The following is a 21,104-nucleotide window of genomic DNA, read 5'->3' on the forward strand; positions in this document are numbered from 1 at the left end:
AAATCTTAGACGATTGATTTAAGTGTGTGTATGTGGGGGGAATATGTGTGTTTTCATATATATTATCATTAACAGATTAGAGGAAAACACCTTTGAAAATCTCATCAGATTTAGAAAAAGCATACAATAAAATTCAATATATATTCATAATAAAAACTCTTAGCAATAGATCTATCACATCTACATTTACCATTATTATTCAGTGTAGTATTGACAGTCATATTCAGTGTAGTAAGACAAGAAAAATAAATAAAAAACATAAGGATTAAAAAGAAAGATACACGACTTTCATCATTCACAGATGAAATAATTATTTATATAAAATCAAAATATTTACATGTACTCTGTGAATTAATAAGAGAATTTAGCAAGATACTTGTGCATTCATGGATGCAGCTCAGATGTCAGCTTCTCTAGTCTTTTCTGACCTCTTTTGGCAAATTGACTTTCTCCTGCCTTGTGCTCTCTAAGAACTTGCAGATGAAGCGTTGGGCACCCAGTGGCCCTTTCATAGTAGTCAGAACTGGGTGATTAGAATATTTCTTCCAGCATTCCCCTCTTCGTCCATCCCCTGATGCTACAAAATATCTTGGGTGCTCCAATCCCTCCCTCTTGTTTATTAACAACATTCAGCTGTCACTTCCCTAGGCTTTAAATGTTAAGGTTATGTTTGCTCGTGTTCTTAATTTCACCTCCCAATTTAGTTACTGAAAACTCTGACTCTTGGTTTCACTTCTTTTACATTTCCACGTCTATGACCCTAATGCTGTCCTTAATCACGTTCAAAATACATTTATATTGATGGACTGACTGACTGAACGAATGAGATGCTCAGTAACGTGTGCACATGTTTTCCAAATATAGTACTGTGGCATGTCCTAAATGTTTCTTTTTGTTTTCTTGAGAAATTAAAAAAGATATAAATCTGTTTATCAGTAGTAAATAGCTATCAACAGAAAATGCCTTCTTTTAAAAAATTATGTGTGACTCACAGACTGTCAAGAACCTTTTGAAGTATATAGAAAGCACCACTAAATTATGCAAATATGAATACTTTTTAATTAAGAGAGTTAATGAATCTTCCACAGGAATGAGCTGGTTTCCACGTCTGGAGTTAATTGCCCACTCACACCTGATGGTTAATTTTCTTTCTGAACTATTTTTTTATAGATAAAGCCTATCATTTACCACACCCCACAGGAGTAGAGATTAGCTGCCTCCTTTGCACATGCTCTAAGCTTACGTCATTTTGCCAAAGGCAAGTTATTAGCTGTACATTCACTTTACTCTTTTCCAGGATGTTGTGATTTTTATTTCACTGGTTGATTTACTTAGAAGCTTAGAACACGAGTTTATAGCCATAAAATTAGTATAGCGGCAGAACTGATTGGTTACCATGTAAAAGAAAACTTCACTTACTTTGGAAAAGATTTCAGATATGTCCATTGTATATAAATTTTCATTTGAGTAAATTGGTAATTTTACCCTTAAGGATGTCTGATTTTTATTTAGAAAAGACTTTGTGCACTTATCCACACTTACATGGAATGAGCTTTTTGTTTTGCTTTGTTTTTATTTTTGTTTAGTTTTGGATGGTCTGAAAGTCTACAAATATTTTTGTTTAAAGGAACATCAGAGAAAAAACTCAGGTGTAAAAATAGAAGAAAAAGCAAGCAATGGCATGAATACACTCTGTAGACCTTGGAAGGGATATATTTATATCACTATTGATAAAACCAAAACCTTTTCATAGTTAATAATCTATTGCTACTTAAATTATGAAATAATTACAAGAAAATAAAGAGAATGACAAATATAATTTGAAAGTGAAATAAGTGTGATAGGATAGAAAAGAAAAAAAATCTGTTTCTTAAAGAGTTTTCTGTACCTTTTACCATTTTCTAGCCATTTAGAGTCAGTGATCGATCTCTCGAGATAAAATATACACATTGTTTTTTACCATGGTATTTTTAAGTTCAGGTTGACAAAAAAACTTCTGATCAACTAGTAGTGGCTTTCTGAAGCACACTGAGCTGACAAAAATTTGAAGGTCTTGCTTCAGCTCTGTGAAAAAAAGTACCATGATTGATTAGCCATGTGTGTTCTGGTTACAGAATTGGCATGATAGAACTCATGCCATATAATTATAGATCATAATTTATGTGAACTATTTCAGTTAAAGCAATGCATTGACATCTTTTCTAAACAAAATAATTGCTAATATTCTTCCAGGTTGTAGTTTCTTTTTACCACACATAATATCTCTTGTAGATATTATCAAAGCTATTATTTTTTTATGGTAAATAAAGGATAAGGCTTATAGATCCCAGAAAAATTCTTAATTTCATTTAATTTTAATGTTTAGGATTAAATATCAATACTGATCATTTTTTCTACAGATATTTTTGGACAATGAATTTTAGATATCTACTTATTTTGAAATATGCACTATTTTGTAAAAGACATTGGTGGATAAGTAGATGGTGAAAAGGACTTTATTAATTGTAATATCAATTTGTGTCATCCTTGTCATTTTAAGATCTATTGCAGAAGATGTGAATGGTGTAAGTCATTAATCAAAGCCATGAGATTTTTTAAGTTACTGGTTTGTTTACATTTAGCAGGCTACCCATCTTTTAGCTGTGATATGCTGGTAAATGTTTAACAACCGACTCTGGGGGAGGGGAGGAAAGCCCTGATTTGTAATGTTTGCTAATTTCTATGGTATAATTACTTCTACCTACCTGATTTGTAGCTGGCAACGTGCAGTCACTAATCATGGAGTCAGGAGAAGATGTATACAGTCAACTTTGAAGGGCCTGTATGAACTGGCTCCAATTCACCCTTGCTTTTAAGGAAACCATTTAAATTTATTCTCTAAAACATACATGTTCAAAAGGATATGCCTAGGAACCCTTCAAATATTAAACTCCATGGTACATTGCAAACATGATTAGACTTACTAAAAATTTGTATGAAAATATTTAATTCAATATAAACACATATGTATTATATATTAAATATATGTAGATATATACTTCTTTTTTTTTACCACCCTAATTTGCTCATATTGAAAAGGGGTGTCAATATTATGGGGAAGGAGGCTGATCCAGTTGTTGATTTTAAAGAGGCTGTTGCCTCTGGGTTTTAGGACTTGTCTGGCATAGGAACACTCTGGTGGATTTAAGTTTCTGAGAGATAAACTTAGTGAGTGAAACTTTTATAGAGTCTCAGATAAGGACCTCGGTATTTTGGGACTACTGTTGGTTAGGGCTTGGCATAGTATGGCCATTTGGGATATCTAGCTGGAGCTTGCATAAGAGTAACCTCCAGGATAGCCTCTCAACTCTATTTGAAATCCCTTAGCTACTGTAATCTTATTTTGAAAATGCCTTCTTGACCAAAAGGGGGAAAAGAAAGGTAACATACACATTTTTGAATTTTTCTGGAAAAGTTTGTTACCTAACAATTGTTAGAGATTCTCATATTCTGAAAACTCAAATCTTTCCAAATTGGATATAAAATGTACTTATGAATTATAAAAAATATGCAAGGAAATACATGTCACAGATTAAAAATGAGCCAAATGTCTTAGCAACCTCTTTTAATATTTCTCTAGTAATTCTGACTCTATAATTCTAAACAAAGTGGAATAAAAGTATCTAAAAACTAATTAATGCAGTACCCACGTATGCACATATGCTTTTTCTATCTCAGTGGGGGCTGTGTGTGTGTGCAGGTGTATGTATTTATGGGGCGAGGAGATAAAAGGAACAACTACCAATCAACATCCCCATTTTGCTTAGGAGATGTATTTTTCTTTTTCCCATGATCTTAATCGCCTCCTATCTCTGAGAGCAGTGGCACATCTTACCTGAGGAACAAAGTAAGGGCACCTGCATTAGTATGGGGGCAGGGATCCTCTGCTTAATGAGGGACAGAGGGAATGGCCATGATTACTGCTGAGTGGTCAGTGGGTTAGATCAGTTGTGATACTTTCAGTTTTGTGTGAGGTTCCAATTTATGGCTTCTGGCCAATGGAAACATAGTCTGAATTTATACTAACTTCCTAGCCCCCTTACCCCTGGGAGGAACAGAAGGCACTTGGAGTGCCTGACACGTAGTAGCTACTCAATGCACATTGGCTGAATGGAGGCAGGGGGGACTTGGAGATCTTAAGCTAGCATCAGTTCAACCTAGGGTGTCCCTCATGGTTGGAATTCTTACCTCTTCATGTCATTTCTACTTTTGGAATCCTACAAATCCTTCAAGGCCACTTTTTTTTTTTAAGTATTCATTTTATTGAGATATATTCACATACCACGCAGTCATACAAAACAAATCATACATTTGATTGTTCACAGTACCATTACATAGTTGTACATCCATCACCTAAATCAATCCCCGACACCCTCATTACCACACTCACAAAAATAACCAGAATAATAATTAAAGTGAAAAAGAGCAACTAAAGTAAAAAAGAACACTGGGCGCCCTTGTCTGTTTGTTTGTTTGTTTCCTTCCCCCACCTTTCCACTCATCCATCCACAAACTAGACAAACAGGAGTGTGATCCCCATGGCCCCCCCAATCCCACTGTCCCCCCTCATAAGCCACATTTTTATACAATCATCTTCAAGATTCGTGGGTTCTGGGTTGTAGTTTGATAGTTTCAGGTATCCACCACCAGCTACCCCAATTCTTTAGAACCTAAAAAGGGTTGTCTAAAGTGTGTGTAAGAGTGCCCACCAGAGTGACCTCTTGGCTCCTTTTGGATTCTCTCTGCCACTGAAGCTTATTTCATTTCCTTTCACATCCCCCTTTTGGTCAAGAAGATGTTCTCCGTCCCACGATGCCGGGTCTACATTCCTCCCCGGGAGTCATATTCCACGTTGCCAGGGAGATTCACTCCCCTGGGTGTCTGATCCCACGTAGGGGGGAGGGCAGTGATTTCACCTTTCAAGGTGGCTTAGCTAGAGAGAGAGGGCCACCTCTGAGCAACAAAGAGGCATTCGGGAGGAGGCTCTTAGGCACAATTATAGGGAGGCCTAGCCTCTCCTTTGCAGCAACAGTCTTCCCAAGGTCAAGGCCACTTTTTACATGAAGCTTTCCCTGATTACTCCAAAGGACTTCTCCCAGGCTTTTTCATGTTGTCATTTTTAACAATATGTTGTTTATGTACCAATACTATCCTTGACCATCAAGGAGGTTGTAAGCCCTTGAAGAAAGGAATAGGAAATTACTGTCATTTGTATCACACACAACATTTTTAAAAGTTTCATGAACATAGTACATGCTCTACGATTATTATTTTAATTAATAAATATGAATATAGATCTCAAGGTGACATGTGAAAACAAATCCTGTGCCTGGATACCACTTTTCAAATACATTAAAAATTACTTTGTAGCATTTCTCCTTTCCCTAAAAATTACTACTATATATAAATTTTCAGTGTCTATTTTTTTTTATTTTCTGCTCACCTGTTTTTACCTCTAGGCAGCAGTTTTTTAAAGGTATTACTTCCCTCAAACTTCCCTCCAATGCTAATTGGAGGATGACCTAATTCTCATTTTTCTGTAGCCAATATAGGGGGAAAATCTTGGCCATTTTAAATGGCAGAATTATTCCAATTAAGAATTTATAATTCAGAGAATTTTGTAATCCAAATAAAATTGGATTTTACTTGATAGACTGTGCCTACTAAGGGGAGAAATCTTAGCCTATGTGGTTGGCTCTGAGCCACTTCACTCTTTGGAGGGAGCCCAGATGTGGCCTCACATGAGGAAACCGTGGCCCCGGAAATGTCCATGAGAAGAGGGCATGATCTCCTAAGTAAAATCATTTTTATCCATCAGGTACATTTGGAGGCAGATTGACCATGAATCAAATGGAGCTTAGGTTTCAGGGGTCTTTGCCTTCGAGTGTGATGCAACTGAACGAGACTTTGGCACTACAGAATAAGGTTCCAACTCCGGACATACGTATTTAGAAAACAGCATGGCATTACAGAAACAGCACTATGCAGAATGTCTAGAGACCTCGGTCCCTGTCTCTGCTTAGCACTAACTTGTCAGGTATCCTTTCAAAAATCACAGAAGACCTCTGACAGTTTGCCTGTCTACAACATGAGAATGATAACTAATCTATTCTGTCTTCCTGAGTTATATAGTAAGGCATGGAAATAACATTCTGATAATAGTAATCAAAGAGTTCAGAAATAATAACTGAAAAGTTAAAAAATTAAATAGTATTCAGAGATAGTGGGTTGTTAACATGAGGCCACTACTGTCTTCCCACCATTTAAGAAAGGCTGCTGCAGAATTTGCCCTAATTCAAGTCTCTGTTCCTCCTACAGAAGAAGCTTCGCAGTCCTGCCCTACTGAGAAATGTTCTTTCATCCTGGACTGCAGTGGATTGACCTTTTTTGACTATTCTGGAGTCTCCATGCTTGCTGAGGTATTTACACAGCTTGGGTTTGGACTGATTCCTTCCCTTCACTTAAGTAACAGGGGTTTTCATCAGCCGTTGTCTCAGCTCTGGGGTCCTGAACCCGCTTGTTTCAGCATGCGTCTCTCCGCACTCTCTCCAAAAGATGTAGGGCTTTGTGCCTCTCCACCTCCCCAGGTTTGTTTCTGAGAGATCCCTTCAAGCTTCTCCGTGTGTGTAAGCATAAGGATTGGGGGCAGGGCATTCACACAGGGAGGTCAGAGAGCAGAACACAGATGTGGGATGGAACTGGGCATGGTGTCTACTGGGCAATCAGCTGGCAGGGTTTCTAGAAAGAAGAAACGTCCCCTCCAGGGTGCAGGGTGCATGAGCAAGAGTCTGTTCTCTCTTACATCATGGCTGGGTACAAGTTTGACAGATACTCATGTCAGGGCTTTTCTCTGTCCTCTTGGGCTATGGTGCCCTCTCCTCTACCCCATGTTCTCCATAGGGTCTCTATGGTCAAGACTTGCAGAAATAAAGCTATTTCTCTAAAATTGATTTAACTCACAGAAGAGCACTTAACCTTTACCAATTCAAGGAAAACTGCACTCTTCCGGGATTTTTTCTTTTCTTTCTTTCTTTTTTTTGAGAAATACTAAGTCAACAAATAATTTGCCCTATTACTTATTTCTTTCTGTTCCCTCCATAAATTCCCTAAATTGGGGCTGAGGGAGTCTTGAGGGTGGGGCAATAGCTGTTCCTCAACTGTCCTCAGCTGTCCACTGGCTTCTGCTGTATAAAATTCAGTTCACCTCATCTTGGTATTTGCTTCCCAGGAGTTTTTCTTTCTCTGTCCCCATAGGGTCTCATCTTATGTAAGTATGGTTTTGCCTTCAGCCAAAGATTTAATCAAAACCCCATAAAATGTTCTGGAGCTCTGCCTTTGCATATCTTTCCCCTTTTCATTACTCTGTCCCACATGCTTCACACATCCAAGCCCACTGGGGCCCTGTTTCTGTCTTCTCAGCTCAGCAAGGCTGCTGCATTTTACTTAGATTCCCCCTCATCACACTGTGACCCAGAAAATGCTTTGTGACAGAATATCAGGGTAATCATAGGTGTCGCCTCATTAGTTTTTCTTCTCTCAAGGGACTCTGTCATATGCTGTCTGCTGCCCAATGTTTGAGAAAGTCATTTGCGTATTTTTGTCCAGTGTTCTACTTATTTATGGAGGATGTGATAGTCTTGTACTAGTTACTCATCATGGCCAGAAGTGGAAATCTGACACTGACTTTTAAAAAGTTAAGATCAATAGCCTTTAAAGTTTTCACATTGTAGATTTTGTTTTCTTGTGGTATTGCATAACTTGTGTCTCTGTTAATTTATATTTTATTTTTATTATTTATATTTTTAATTTGCTTTGAGATTTTCAATCTTTCAACTTGAGATAGTACGCAAGGCAAATTTCAGTGTAGCTTTCCGATGAAGATATGAGGGAAGGGAGTGCATGAGGGGGAAGCAACCCAGTGAGTGAAATTCTAAGAGTGCAATCTCAGCTTTTTCATACTGGCTGTGAAATACTGGGGCAATCATCAAACCTGTCTGGATTCATTTTGAAATAGTGAGGAGATTGGACTAGATGACTGCCAAAGTTAGCTTCCAGTGATATAATTCTGATTTTGTTCTGGAATTAGTAGATATTCAGAAAGGAAAATAAATTATGCAAAATAATAGATTTTTAAATAACTGGGCCTAACATCTAGTGGCTAGTTTGGGGAAATTTTTAACTTTTTAACATGCACAATGCTTTTATTTTTCTTGTTGTTCATTATATAAATTTTGCACAATTTTGGCATAGAATTCAATCTGACTGCTTCATATTTTCTTGCATCTAGAACTTGCACAGTCCCACTTCATTGGCAGATTTCTTGTGTTTTATGTTCTTATTTACTAACTGTTGCCATGGTCTAGCCAAGTACTCTCCAGCTTTTATGTGCATAAGGATCATTTGGGATGCTCATTTATGCAGTCTTCCGGGCCTGGTTTTGATCCAGGAATCTTCATTTCAAACAATCATAGGTGATTCTGCTGCAAGTCCAAGGGTCATATTTTTAGAAACACTAGACCAGGATTGTCCTTTTACTAGAAAAGACCAGAACGTATATTTTTTGCTCAATTGCATTTTTAAGTGTTTCTGAATATGCCTAATATTTATTGACTGCCCTCTAGATATTTCACATCAGGATTTAGGGTTAGTATAGAGGGGGAAATTGTTTCCTCCTTTCACTGAGCTTAGGAACTAATTCAGAGGCATTCCAATAATCTGGGTACTTGGATTTTTGAAAAGGGCTTTATTTTTTATTCATCTTAATGGTTTTTAAGTTCTATACAACAGAATAAATCAGTGGAATGATGGATAAATCAATTGATTTGCTTTTTTTAAATTGGCAGAAAATCATATTTGCCATTGGCCTGGTGTTTGTTATCCATATATACAAAACCACCAGTTTTGTGATTTTGGCCAAGGTATTTGTTTGCTTTTCTGTAAATAAGAAGTAAAAACATCCATGTCGTCAAGTTGTTGTGAGGCTTAGAAATCATATTTTGCATGTAAGGCACCTAACTAAGCATATAGCAGTTCGTAAATACTCAATAATACTTACGGCTCTTTTCGTTCTCATTTGATGAAAGTCATTTCTTAAAATGCAAATAATATCATTACAACAATATATTTCTTAGTTCCAGCCACCCTGGAAGAGGTTCCAGAATAAAGGGCTGCAGGAGCTTCTTAGCCATGCATGTGTTCCTACTTTCTAACAACACTCCTGGATTGTTTTCCTTGCTTTAGTTAAAGTAGCATTCTCCTGGGACTTGTAGGTTGAAGGAAGTGGGGTGACCTCCATTTATTCTTCTGTTTGGGACACTGGAGAGGTCAGTGAACTGGAGATTATATTTATCAGCATCAACAAACCAACCATAGCAATGTGTTCGTGCCTCACTGAGCGTAAGAAAAAGTCAAACACGGAGCGGTCACCTTGAATTTAATTATTTTAACTTACAAAAACAGCAGTCATTTATTCAGTGGTTCAAATCTCATTCCATTCATCCCTCCATTCATTTTTTATACTCAGAGTGATACATCTCCTATTATTTCACATTTTTCCACATGTAGAGAGAACTGCTTACTGCTGTAAGAATATGAAAGAATTTTTTTCTGTATTGTGCACACCCTTAGAATGTGTTGTAAATGCAGACACACACACGCATTGTAAAATGTAAGATGTATCACTATTCTATAACCAAATCCTGTTACTAAAATTTCCAGATTTACTTTGAACTGACTAGTCAGTCTGAGTGAATTTGAGATCAAGGTCTTCAATAAGTTGTTCCTACTTGACATATTTTAGGATTTAAAGGAGGCACAACTCTAAAGTATTCCAAGCAATTCCAAGAGATTCCAGGATCTCTTACCCTGGATGGACCTTTAAAAATGGAAGTTTGGCAGTTATGCTTGGCTTGGATTTTAATAGTTTGCAACTTACCATCCATGAATGGTATTTAGAGAGTCCATGAATCTGCTGAAATTAATGTGAAATATTAAAGTAAGCAGTAAATCAATAGTTTCATCCCGTACACAAATAGGCCCTTGACTTCCAATAAAAGAAGGTTGAGAACAAAGTTTATATCATTCTTATGGGAAGTAAATGTGATAAGTTACTTCTATTAAATGAAGTGGAAAATGTAAACAGTCTATTTTAGTTACAGTAAAAATAGATGCCTTGCTGTATTAATCTTAGTTTGCTGAGTCCCTTTAACAAACTTGCCAGGTTGTGCCCGACTGTGTAACAACGTCTCCCTCTGGTGGCCTGGCTTCACAAACATTGGCTTTTTTTTTTTACTGGAAAATTCTCAAGTTTCTTCTGAAGCCCAATTTACTCCCTCCTGCCAGCCATCCTAAATTAATTGTAGGCATGCTATTTTAATTCCTCCAGGTTTACATGGACTGTAAGAGCAGGAGTGTGGATGTTTTATTAGCCCATTGCACAGGTAAGAGAGTGTCGTTGGCTAACTTTGAATGTGAGCCATCTGCTGCTCCACGTATCTTTATATTGCCTGTGCTTTCTTGTAGCTTCCTTGATAAAAGCAATGCAGTACTGTGCAACTCTAGACTCAGAGAGACCCATCTTTTTTGAATCAGTATCTGCTGCAATAAGTACTATCCATTCAAGTAAGGTAAGTTGAGTAAGTTGGCAGGCAGGATTTGTAAGAAAAGAATTAGAATGTAAAATCAAGTCCTTTGCATTGTTTATATTAGCTTATCACTTCACTGGCACCTAAAAGCTAAAATTTTCCTCTTCCTCAGAGGCCTCTTCTATAAGTAAAGGACAGTTTCCATTCCCTTTTTGGACCAGTTATGAACAATTGCGTAATAATTGGATCTTCCAACAGTATCATTGTTTAGAAGATTTAGTGATTACCTACTAAATACAAACCACTTGCTTGTAAAATAAATGCTTCTTCCAGGACTCATTATGCTGGGAATTTGAATCCACTTCTCTCAAATGAAAAAATTCTAAATATACCTTTTTTTTTCCCTAACCTGATACCCTTGCCTCTAAGCTATATTGGAATCTTTGGAAATATTATTTGTGGAGCCCAGCGCTCACATGATCTGAAGTGTCAAAAGTTATTTTCCAAATACTGGGCTTTATAGTTTTAGAACTATTCCTAGAGCTTTGTTTTCCTAAAAATTTTCAATGATTTTTTGAATCAGTTTGCTTTTTTTCATCTCTAGAACAGCACTTGGTGCCTCCCAGACTCATCCCTATTATATTCAATCAGAACAGTATGTATTTACAGAATATTGTTATCATTATTATTATTATATACCTAACATTTATTATTTAATATGTTCCAGGAATAGTCTAAGGGCTTTACCTATATTAATTCACTAAATTCATCATAACCTCATGAGTAGATTGTTTCCCTGAGGTTCAGGGAAGTTACACTGCTTGAAATTGGTAGAGCTGGTTTTAAAACCAGCAGTCTGATCTTGAACTTGGAGCTTTAAATTGTTATAATCTGTTGCCTCATAGAATAGCCACTTTCTTAGCCTGGATGAACATCTTGCTTCATTTACTACTGTTCCTTTTTATGGTACCGATTTAAGAATTAGGTTGGTAGCATGTGCTTATTTCTTCTTATATTTCAGAATTTGAGCAAACTCAGTGACCACAGTGAAGTCTGAGACCCTCTTGCTGCGGTACAGCTCCTGTGTTTAGCAACTGTCCTGAAGAGACCATCCTCTCGCATTTTGCATGACCTTTTCTGTTGTTTAGATACTACAGGTGACCATTTGTACAACAAGATAATGTGACTTAATAAACACGGAGCCACTGGTCAAGGTTTGCCAACAGTTGTTTCCTAATCTTTGTTAGTAAGCAGGTTCATTTAGTAGACTATTGTATAGTTGTTTTATATACAACTTTGGTATGCATTTAGTTTTAGTGTACTGAAAGGTAAACATGGTTTTTCCCCCTTTTACCAAGGTATTTTGTATTGTTTTATTACTATTTTGTTGTAAGTATCTTTGTCATAAGATAAAAGATTTGGAATATTTGCAAGCCATTTGTAAAAAAAATCCAGGGTGGTCTGCAAATAATACATAAAAACAATTTAGCAAACTTGCCATTTTCCCCTACAAAGAAAATTCATTAAATATCAGCGAGGTCAAATATTGATCTATATAATATGATATGAAATTAACAGAAAGTTAATTAGTCAAATGTCAACCAACAACAAAATAGAAATCATTGTTTTCCATATCTGTGGGAGTATTCAAGAATGTTATCATATCTGGAAGATAATTGGTATCTCAACAAAACTAATTTCTTAACATTGTGTCCTTTTGCTATGAATACTAGAAAGGCTTGATAGCTCTAGTCGCCATAGCCCACCCCTACAAGAAGCTCTGTTTTTTGGTTTAAGTTTAGTTGGAGCCACAGAATGTGGAATTGCACATTTTATATATTTTCACCATATATGATTTTTAGATGAGAAAATGCCTTTGTGCTAGATCAATGTATGATTAACTCTAGTAGTTTGGGATTTTCCTATTTCAGAGAGGCAGTCAATATATTATAATACCTTTATCTATCTATGTCAATATAGATAGAGCCCCATAGCATGCTTTTCTTCCTCTTTTTTTCTCTTTTTGTTAGAGGAGCAGTTAGATGTGTAATTATCTGTAAATCCACCAAATTGACAGGATAAATAGCAAATAAACACCATAGGCCAGACTGAACTGTAAGTTACTGTTTTCATGCTTGTATGTATACTTTCAATCACATGTAAATACACGGAGTTTCACAATTTTATCTAGCAAATTGATTTACCTAAGAGGAAAAATTAACTTTCAAAGATGGGTGTAAATACATAATCATGCTAAAGTCTTAGGGAGTTTTAACTATTCTGGAAATTACTAGTGTAAGAAACAGCCAGGTGAGTTTGAGAAGCAGGCTAAAATGGAAAGGCTGGCCATTTAGGTGCTGTCATGGGCATCTGTAAGAGTAAAGTCGAGTGCCAAGTGATATATTATAATGGTTCCTAGCAAATGTGGGGTGAACATTCATATGATCCTTAATTTTAATATTAAGTTCTAGGTGGAACAATATAATAAAATGAAAAGGAAAGAAAAAAGTATGTTTTGAATTCTCATAACTTATCCAGTCATTTCAATTTTGATTGAAATGAATTACAAAGAATAGTCCTTTGTCCCAGAGGTAGACTCAATCACTTATACTAATTTGGAAGAATTGAGTGAGGACAACTGGTATTCCCAACAAATATTGTTACAGGGAAAGGTGGAGGTAAAATTTCCTTAGAGAAAGGAATTTTGCCCTGTTTTTGTTCAATTGAATTATTCCAGTAGTAGATGGTGGGGATATTTACCATCCCTAGTCCATTGGACACTGGCAGATCAACATGAGTCAAGGAGAGTCAAGGAAAGAAAAAATATTTTTTAATGTATAAATTGATGTTTTGCTATGCAACTTTAGCCCATAATTGAATTCATGCACTGCAGGAATTTTCTAATTTGTTGAAGATTATGGACCATGGATGACATGATAATCATTATAGTTAATCAATGGATGGTTTTATTGTTAAAGCTGACACAGTATTGTCTAGCACTTATATTTGAATGCATTTCAGTGTTTATAGTAAAAGCTTAATGGATAAAACTTTGAAACAAATAATTTAAATATCAACTGTTAATGTTATATTCAAAGTAAAGAAAGACCAAACCACATTATATAAAGCCTCTTGTCCCAAGAATTTTCCTGCATGCCAAGGCCAATGACTGATGACCTAAAGGAACTCCCTGAAATTGAGTTCTGAGAGTCCAAAAGTTGCATATGAGTTTTAGGCACACAAGATTCTGAAATGTAACTGTCTATTTCAAATCAGGTATTGATAGACCAAGAACAATAATCTGGCACTGATGCTGGAATGTTTCTGGAGTCACACTGAATTATTTTTATGAGAGCACCTTATTTTTATTTATGATAAACTATTTCCATATTACTTATGGCAAAATAAAATTGGAAAAAACTTAAAACTGACCCATAAGATTGTTAAGGACCTAACAGAGTGACATATAAATTAAGCATAAAATATGTAACCAGGAAAAGACTATTAACATTACATTTTTGCAAATTAATTGACCTTCAATTTCACCATTTGTCTTTCATTTTAAAGGTTATTTGTCCCTGATTATATGTTTCAAGTATTATAAGACCTAACTTGAACTATTCTGCAGTAATTTATTTGACAGATCTCTATTTTATAAATATGTAATGTAATGAGGAAAGAGATCTTTCCTTTTTAATGAAAACATTAATGTGTTAACACTCCCTATGGATAATGTTTGACATTTAGTGGTTACCAAAATATATTAGTGTGTTGTTGAACATACATATGTCTTAGAAATGGACATTCTGTATTCTGTGGGATGATGATCTAATTTGATATAGAATATGCTTTTTGGCAGTGAGTTTGATGCCAGATTTCAAATAGGGAGTTAAGTGGTGCTTTCACAATCCAAAGATTTTTAGTTAAGAATCATGTAGGCTAATATGCTGCACTTATTTTTTGTATTTTACAATGCATTTAATTATCCTTTTTATAATTCTTTGTACTAACTCAGCATGTAACAACCAATTTACATGGAAATAAATTGAAATATGATAACTATTATGCTTAAATGGATTTGTGCCCATTAATTCAGAGTATTTACTCTCCTGCAAAGCAAATAATACATATTGCTTTCTTAGACTGACCATAAAGTATTATGTGTTGAAGATTCCTGGAAGTATCTATTATTCTTGGTAATTTGTTCTTACAAAATTTCAACCTAGAACCGTAAGATATTGTGCTTTAATTTCTGGGCTGCTGATAAGGGTACTTTGGGCCACATTTGCACAATCCCTTTTTTACATCCTTTTTGTTCTAATCTTAATTAATGTATACACTTTAATTTTTTATTTGTTTGGGTTCTCCATTTATGAAATGTTGTTTATTTGTCTTTCCTGAGTTCCTAGCCTGAGTTCAACATTGTTCAACATTTTAAAGGTTACTGGTTGTTTCGGTTTGCTAATGAAACTGATCTTCAGCATTTTAAAGGTTACCGTTGTTTCATTTGCTGATGAAACAGAATGAAACTGAATGAAAGCTGATGAAATGCAATATACCAGAAATGGATGGGCGTTTAACAATGGGGATTTATATTTATTAGCTTACAAATAGTTCTCAGGGTGTGAAGATGTCCCAATTAAGGCATCAACAGGATGGTACCGTCTCTGAAGACTGGCTGGGCTCCTCCGTCAGCTGCCAAGGCACATGGCCACCTCTGCTTGCCCTTCTCTCCCAGGTTTTGCTTCCACCTTCTGGCTTCACGGCTTCCTCTCAGCTTCTCTGCGGCTTTTCTCTGTGATCTCTGAATTTCGTCTCTCTGCTTCTGTATGTATTTTATCCTCTTATAAAGGACTCCAGTAAGGGGAGTCCTGAATGAGGCGGATCACATCTCAGTTGAAACAGTCTGCTCAGAAGTTCCCACCCACAACAGGTCTGCACCCACGGGAATGGATTGAAAGAACATGGCCTGTTCTGGGGTACACGACAGCTTCAAACTAGTACACTAGTCTATTGCAGTTTTGGGATATACAACAATGACCAACACAGAAAAGAAATCACTGCCCTCATGGAGCTTATATTCTAATAAGGAAAACAGACATGAAAAGAATAAATTCAAAATAAATTTATTGTAAGTTACATGATAATATGTGCCAAGAAGAAGAATAAATCAAGGAAAGAGAATAGGAAGTATAGCAGAGGATGGGTGTTTCATCCCTAGACAGGGTGACAGAACAGGCAATTAATAGGAGTTATAAATTTCCTGAACAATTTTTTTTATTTCCTTTTTTCATGTCTGAAAACCAGGCTAACTAGAATTTTATGTGTCTCTAGTACAATAAGATGTTTTCACATTCAAAAACATTATAAATAATCATGAATTGGTTGGTTAAAGTATTCTGCTGCTAGAGACAGTAGTTAGCATAGACATGACTTAAACCTACCTGGCTACTCAAGCCTAGATTGTGGCCGAGAAACCGAGTGAAGTTAAGGGGACAGTAATGGGTTTGCAGTATATCAATGACTATTCAGATGCTGCGACTTATATTCTGGTGATGACTCTTGCTTAACCATCTGGTTGAAGAAGATAGAATTGAATTAGCTAGTTTTCTTTAGCTTATCGTATTGTTTTAAAGAAAATAGCAGCAGAAACATGCTTAATTCCACCAGCTGTCACAGTGACAGGCTGCAGAGCAGAGTCCTAAAGTGAGAGCTTTCTGGGTTTTTTTTTTTTTTTTGAAGGAAAGAAAGCTCAGTAACTGCAAGTTGGCTACATGCTCTGAAATAATTGCTCTCAAAATACTCATTATATAAAAATCCTCCTTCATTTTCTATTGATTCAGCAACAGGAATGTCATTTGGTCAAACTCATCTCCTTTCTCTCCTAAATAAAATAAAGACCACTCTCCCTAGTACCTTTGGAAAGCTTTTTACTATTTGTTCCTGTTTGGACCTATTTTTATTTTTATGGCCACACTTAGAAATTGGCTAGTTAATAAGTCCAGTAAGACCCCATGCTTGGAAGAACAATTGCTATATTAAAAAATATAATGGAATGTTTCAATAATAAAATAAATAAAAATGCTAGAATTTTATTCTTATTTCCTTTGCTGCTAGAGCTGCCTTTTTCCCTCCTTGTTTTGAAGGAATTCCTGGCCATGTGAGGACAGAAGAGTGAGGAGACACACAGGACTGTAATATGTCTTCCAAATAGACATCTACATTTTACCACATCTCACACCTGTGTTCCTGTGCTTCCTTACATCATGGTCCATATTCCACGGTTTCCAATCTTTCATGCTCCCTGTTTTCTTAAATTTGTAGCAAGGGAACTACTGTTTAAATGAAGATGCCGTTACTTAGTCTAAGCCTAAGAGAGCAAAAAGGGAGGGCAGTGATCACAGTGCCTGGACACTGGGTGAATCTGGGGAGAGAAACCAAGAGTGAAGATAAGGGCAGGTGTAGAGAGGGTAGTGGATATATATGGAGGAGATTGGTTGGCATGGCTGGCCCCAGGGTGGTACAATTTCGGGAGCATCTAAGTGTCCCCTCAATTCAAATATCTACTATCCATGTCTGCAACCTTAGTCTTCCAAGGGGCCTGAAGTTGTCATTTATTTAGGCTGCAGTAATTATCAGAAAGGTAAAAACACTATAAACTATTGTCACATATGGCATTAGCCTTGGAAAGACCTAGTCATTTAATCAACTTGTAAGACACTGTCATCAAGGACCTGAGAGAACAAAGCATGGATAAATTTCTATCGGAAAAAAAATGGATAGAAATGTCTTTTGGAGATTTAGGTGCTGCTGAGAATGCGGGAGTAGATGTAGTGTTGGGAGGCAAATTAAGAGGTGAGGGGAGGTAGGCTGGGGTAGTAAGGGGGGGGGGGGCAGAGGGTGACATAACCACCCCTCCTCCCGCCACTGCTACAGCCACAGTGCGTCCGGTCTTCATGAGGCCAAACACAGTTCTTCCCACTTAAAAGCTTTTCCTGGGGCTTGGACCCATGTCTTTATCTTTCTTTCCTTTTTTTTCTTTAAACATCACAACTTTTGTTTATTATGTGAATTTTTATAATATAAACCAAAAAAAAAAAAAAAAACCTACAGAAATACATGATGATGACTTTTTTCTCTTCAAGAGAAAAAATGATTCCATGATTTCCCATTTCTAGTAAAATAAACTGCACATAGGTAGAAACAGGTTGGTCACAATTTTGCCTAGGAATGATCACAAATGCATTTGCCCCTGCTACTTACCATAAAGTGTAAAAAAGGGAGTTAAGGGAAAGTTTCCTTGTTGATTCCTACCATATGAAAGACTCTATTTTAACATGGCCAATGTATGGAAAATATTGAAATTAAATGTTACTACAAAAATGAAGCAGTAATTAGATTCTGTCTAAAGAGGGCACTAAATGAGAATAGTATATATTTGAAGAATCCAAAACTAAGAAATAAAATGGTTATAAAAAGAGCTCTAGGTTCAGAGTCCTTAAAGGTTTTTTTTTCCACGTGTATTTGTAAACAATGGAAGTGTCAAAAAACAGGGTCAAATGTGTTAGACTGAATTACATTAGTATATATGCTTCGTTGAATGGAACTTCTGTATTATAATTATCACAGAGAAGCATAGTTTTCATCATAGTATGGCAACTTATGCTCAGTGAAAACCTTCCAGAGTCCTTTTATTTTGGAATATCCTATAAACAGTCAAACCACCAGAACATGATTGTACAACAGTATAATATTGTGTTGCATTACTGAAGACACTTGTTTAATTAAAAAATGTAGGAAAGGTACTTAGAGCTGTTACTTTCTAAGTACACAACAACCCTTGACAATTCAAGGCATCTTAATCTCCATCAAGAACGAGAACAAAATAATTTTTGTCAGGCTGTTAAATCCGTTATTATGGATAAAACTAGTGCAAATTGGTCAAATGGATCCAACAAATACTGATGTCCAAGCTGGCATATTGGCAACTAATATGTAACTGGTGGTCAGTAGAGGGTTTAAAAGTTCTTCTCTTTCTTCTTCTTCTTTTCCAAGGTTCTTGAAGAGTTCTGTTCTAATATGTTGTTGAGCTCCTGGTTTGCTCTCTCGTCCTCAAACTTGTGATGTTTTTCCTCTCATTCTTTATGCTATGCTTCCAAATTCTTTTTCATTTGCTCATGGTGCCATTGAAGCTCAGCTTCAGAATCCTCTAGTCTCTGAACTTTTTCTTGTGCCTTCATCTCAAATACCTGCTCCATCTCCATATCCATCTCCATCTTCTTCAGCTTGGCTACATGCTCCCTTCTTTCTTCTTCTACCTGTACCAGAGGGCTTTAGTAAGCTGCCCTTCATCCTTTTTGTTATAAACTCCATTATAAGTCACAGCTGCCAGTTTTCTGCTCCTGTAGTTCTCATAGTTTACATTAGTAGTGACATGTTTCAAGTCCTGCATGTGCGTTCTTGTCAACGCATCTCTTAGAACTGTGTTCCGGTTTGCTAATGCTGCCATTATGCAAAATACCAGAAATGGATTGGCTTTTATATTTACAGTCTGAAGGCCATAAGAATGTCCAAATTAAGGAATCAACATGAGTATACCTTCACCAAAGGAAGGCCAATGGCATCTGTAAAATCTCTCTTAGCAGGGTTAGGCACATGGCTGGCATCTGCTGATCCTGAGTTATGTTCCAGCTCTTCTCTCAGCTCCTGTGTGTTCTTCAGAATGTTGCTCTTGGGGTGTTTCATCCTCTCTTAGCTTCTCTGGAGTAAAGTGTCAGCAAAATTCTGCTTTCAGTGGCCATCTCCAAAATGTCTGTCTTGGCTGTAGCAGCGAGCTCCTTCTGTCTGAACTCTTATATAGGACTCCAGTGATTAAATCAAGACTCACGCTGAATGGGCGGGGCCACACCTCCATGGAAATAATCTAATCAAAGCTATCACCTACAGTTGGGTGGGTCACATCTCCATGGAAACAACTTATCCAAAGATTCCAACCTAATCAATACTAATATGTCTGCCTCCACAAGATTTCATCAAAGAACATGGTGTTTTGGGGGACATAATACATCCAAACTGGCACAAACTTTAAAATTACAATGTTCCCCATTTTTAACTTCAGCAATACCCCAAACATACTGCCTTCCTCTGACCCTTTTGCCATTAACTTCAATGATAGTATTACTGCCCACCACAGCAAGAGGTAAACGGTCCTTTATCTTTTTTGACAAGCTTATTTTCTTCTTCATCATCTGTTTCTGGAAATTCATATACTTAAATTTTATGTTCTTGGATTTCTTTCATTATCTGTTTTTTAAACTGTTGGCACTCCTCTGATGTGAGTGTGTTTGCTTTGGCAATAAGTGAGATGATTTCACTTTTTCATGTTAAGTGTCTCATAAACTCAATATCCAATGGTGTCAGTCCATGTCCAATGTAGTTGATGACAAGCTGCCAACAACTACCATTATCCACTGCATCTCCAAATATCTCAACTGTAGTGAGCAGCAACTAAACACTAAACACTGCCTTCTTTGATTAAAACTTTGGGTTGTTCCACCTGTACAGTCTTTTGTATTCTGTGGGAAGGACCTGTATACTCTGGAGAACGGAGATCTGTGAGGAATAAAGAGTTGATCAATGTTGACTTTCCCCATCCAGAGTCACCGACTACCATAAGTGTGAATCCAAACCCTCTCTCCACTGATTTTCTGTATACTTGATTTGGGAGATTTGCAAATCCCACATAGCCTTCAAGGTCCTTCTGTTGCCATGGTGCTGCTGTCGATGCTCGTCTCCTCAGCAGGAGTGGATCCCACACTGACTGACAATCCCTCCCCCTCTGTGACCAGCCCAGGTGCAGCAGAGCCTGCCCATTCTCCAAAGCTGCCTACCTGGACACCAGTCTTTTGCTTTGGCTCTGGAATTGGAATTTGAGAATAGCAGCATGGCTGCCAAAAACAAGATTGACATACAATTCTTGCCTCATTGTAAACCTATTTTTGGCAGTTGCTGCTCTTTGCAGAGCCAATGAAAATATTGCAGTATTAAGGGTCTAGCTTAAAGGAGTAAGGTTTAATCAATTAAAGTCAATCAAACAATCATGTTATCTTCCACCTAAATCTTTGTTGAAATGTGGTCCTTATAACATCTCTATCAGAATCATCATGGGTGTTTGCTAAATATGCCGATTCAAGTGCCTACACAAGACCTAGTGAATTAGAATTTCTTTGGGATCAGCTTATGAATAAGGATTTTAAAACAATCATCCCTTTTAGTTTTGTACCCTAAAGTTTTAGATTCGTAATCACAAAGGCTTTCTTTATCTGGTATTTGAAAGCTCTGTAATCTAACACTTCTTTTTCATCATGTGCTCTGCTGGGCAGGTAAGAACTGTGTGTATGGCTTTGTCACATTACAAATAGTCATATCAAATTTACCATAGGTTTGATCAATATTAGTTTCTCAGTGTCAATAAAGTATCTG

The 21,104-nt window shown here is 36.7% G+C and overlaps 1 protein-coding gene and 1 pseudogene across 4 annotated transcripts in view; one reads left to right on the forward strand and one right to left on the reverse strand.

Moving 5' to 3' along the window:
- The window catches only part of SLC26A7 (solute carrier family 26 member 7), a 112,178-nt gene extending 100,003 nt beyond the window's left edge, over positions 1-12,175 (forward strand). For 3 of the 4 annotated variants that reach the window (XM_037802926.1, XM_037802925.1, XM_037802927.1), the window contains 4 exons: positions 6,358-6,458; positions 10,424-10,478; positions 10,561-10,664; positions 11,644-12,175. In XM_037802926.1, coding sequence (XP_037658854.1) covers positions 6,358-6,458; positions 10,424-10,478; positions 10,561-10,664; positions 11,644-11,679 — 296 coding nt within the window. In that variant the 3' untranslated portion in view covers positions 11,680-12,175. Of the gene's footprint in view, positions 1-6,357; positions 6,459-10,423; positions 10,479-10,560; positions 10,665-11,643 lie in introns of those variants that run through there. The other variant, XM_037802928.1, reaches the window with a different exon arrangement.
- Positions 12,176-18,640: 6,465 nt separating this feature from the next.
- LOC119509228 lies at positions 18,641-20,443 on the reverse strand (annotated as a pseudogene).
- Positions 20,444-21,104: the final 661 nt, after the last annotated feature.

This window comes from Choloepus didactylus, chromosome 14 (genome assembly GCF_015220235.1).
Source record: "Choloepus didactylus isolate mChoDid1 chromosome 14, mChoDid1.pri, whole genome shotgun sequence".
Lineage (NCBI taxonomy): Eukaryota > Metazoa > Chordata > Mammalia > Pilosa > Megalonychidae > Choloepus > Choloepus didactylus.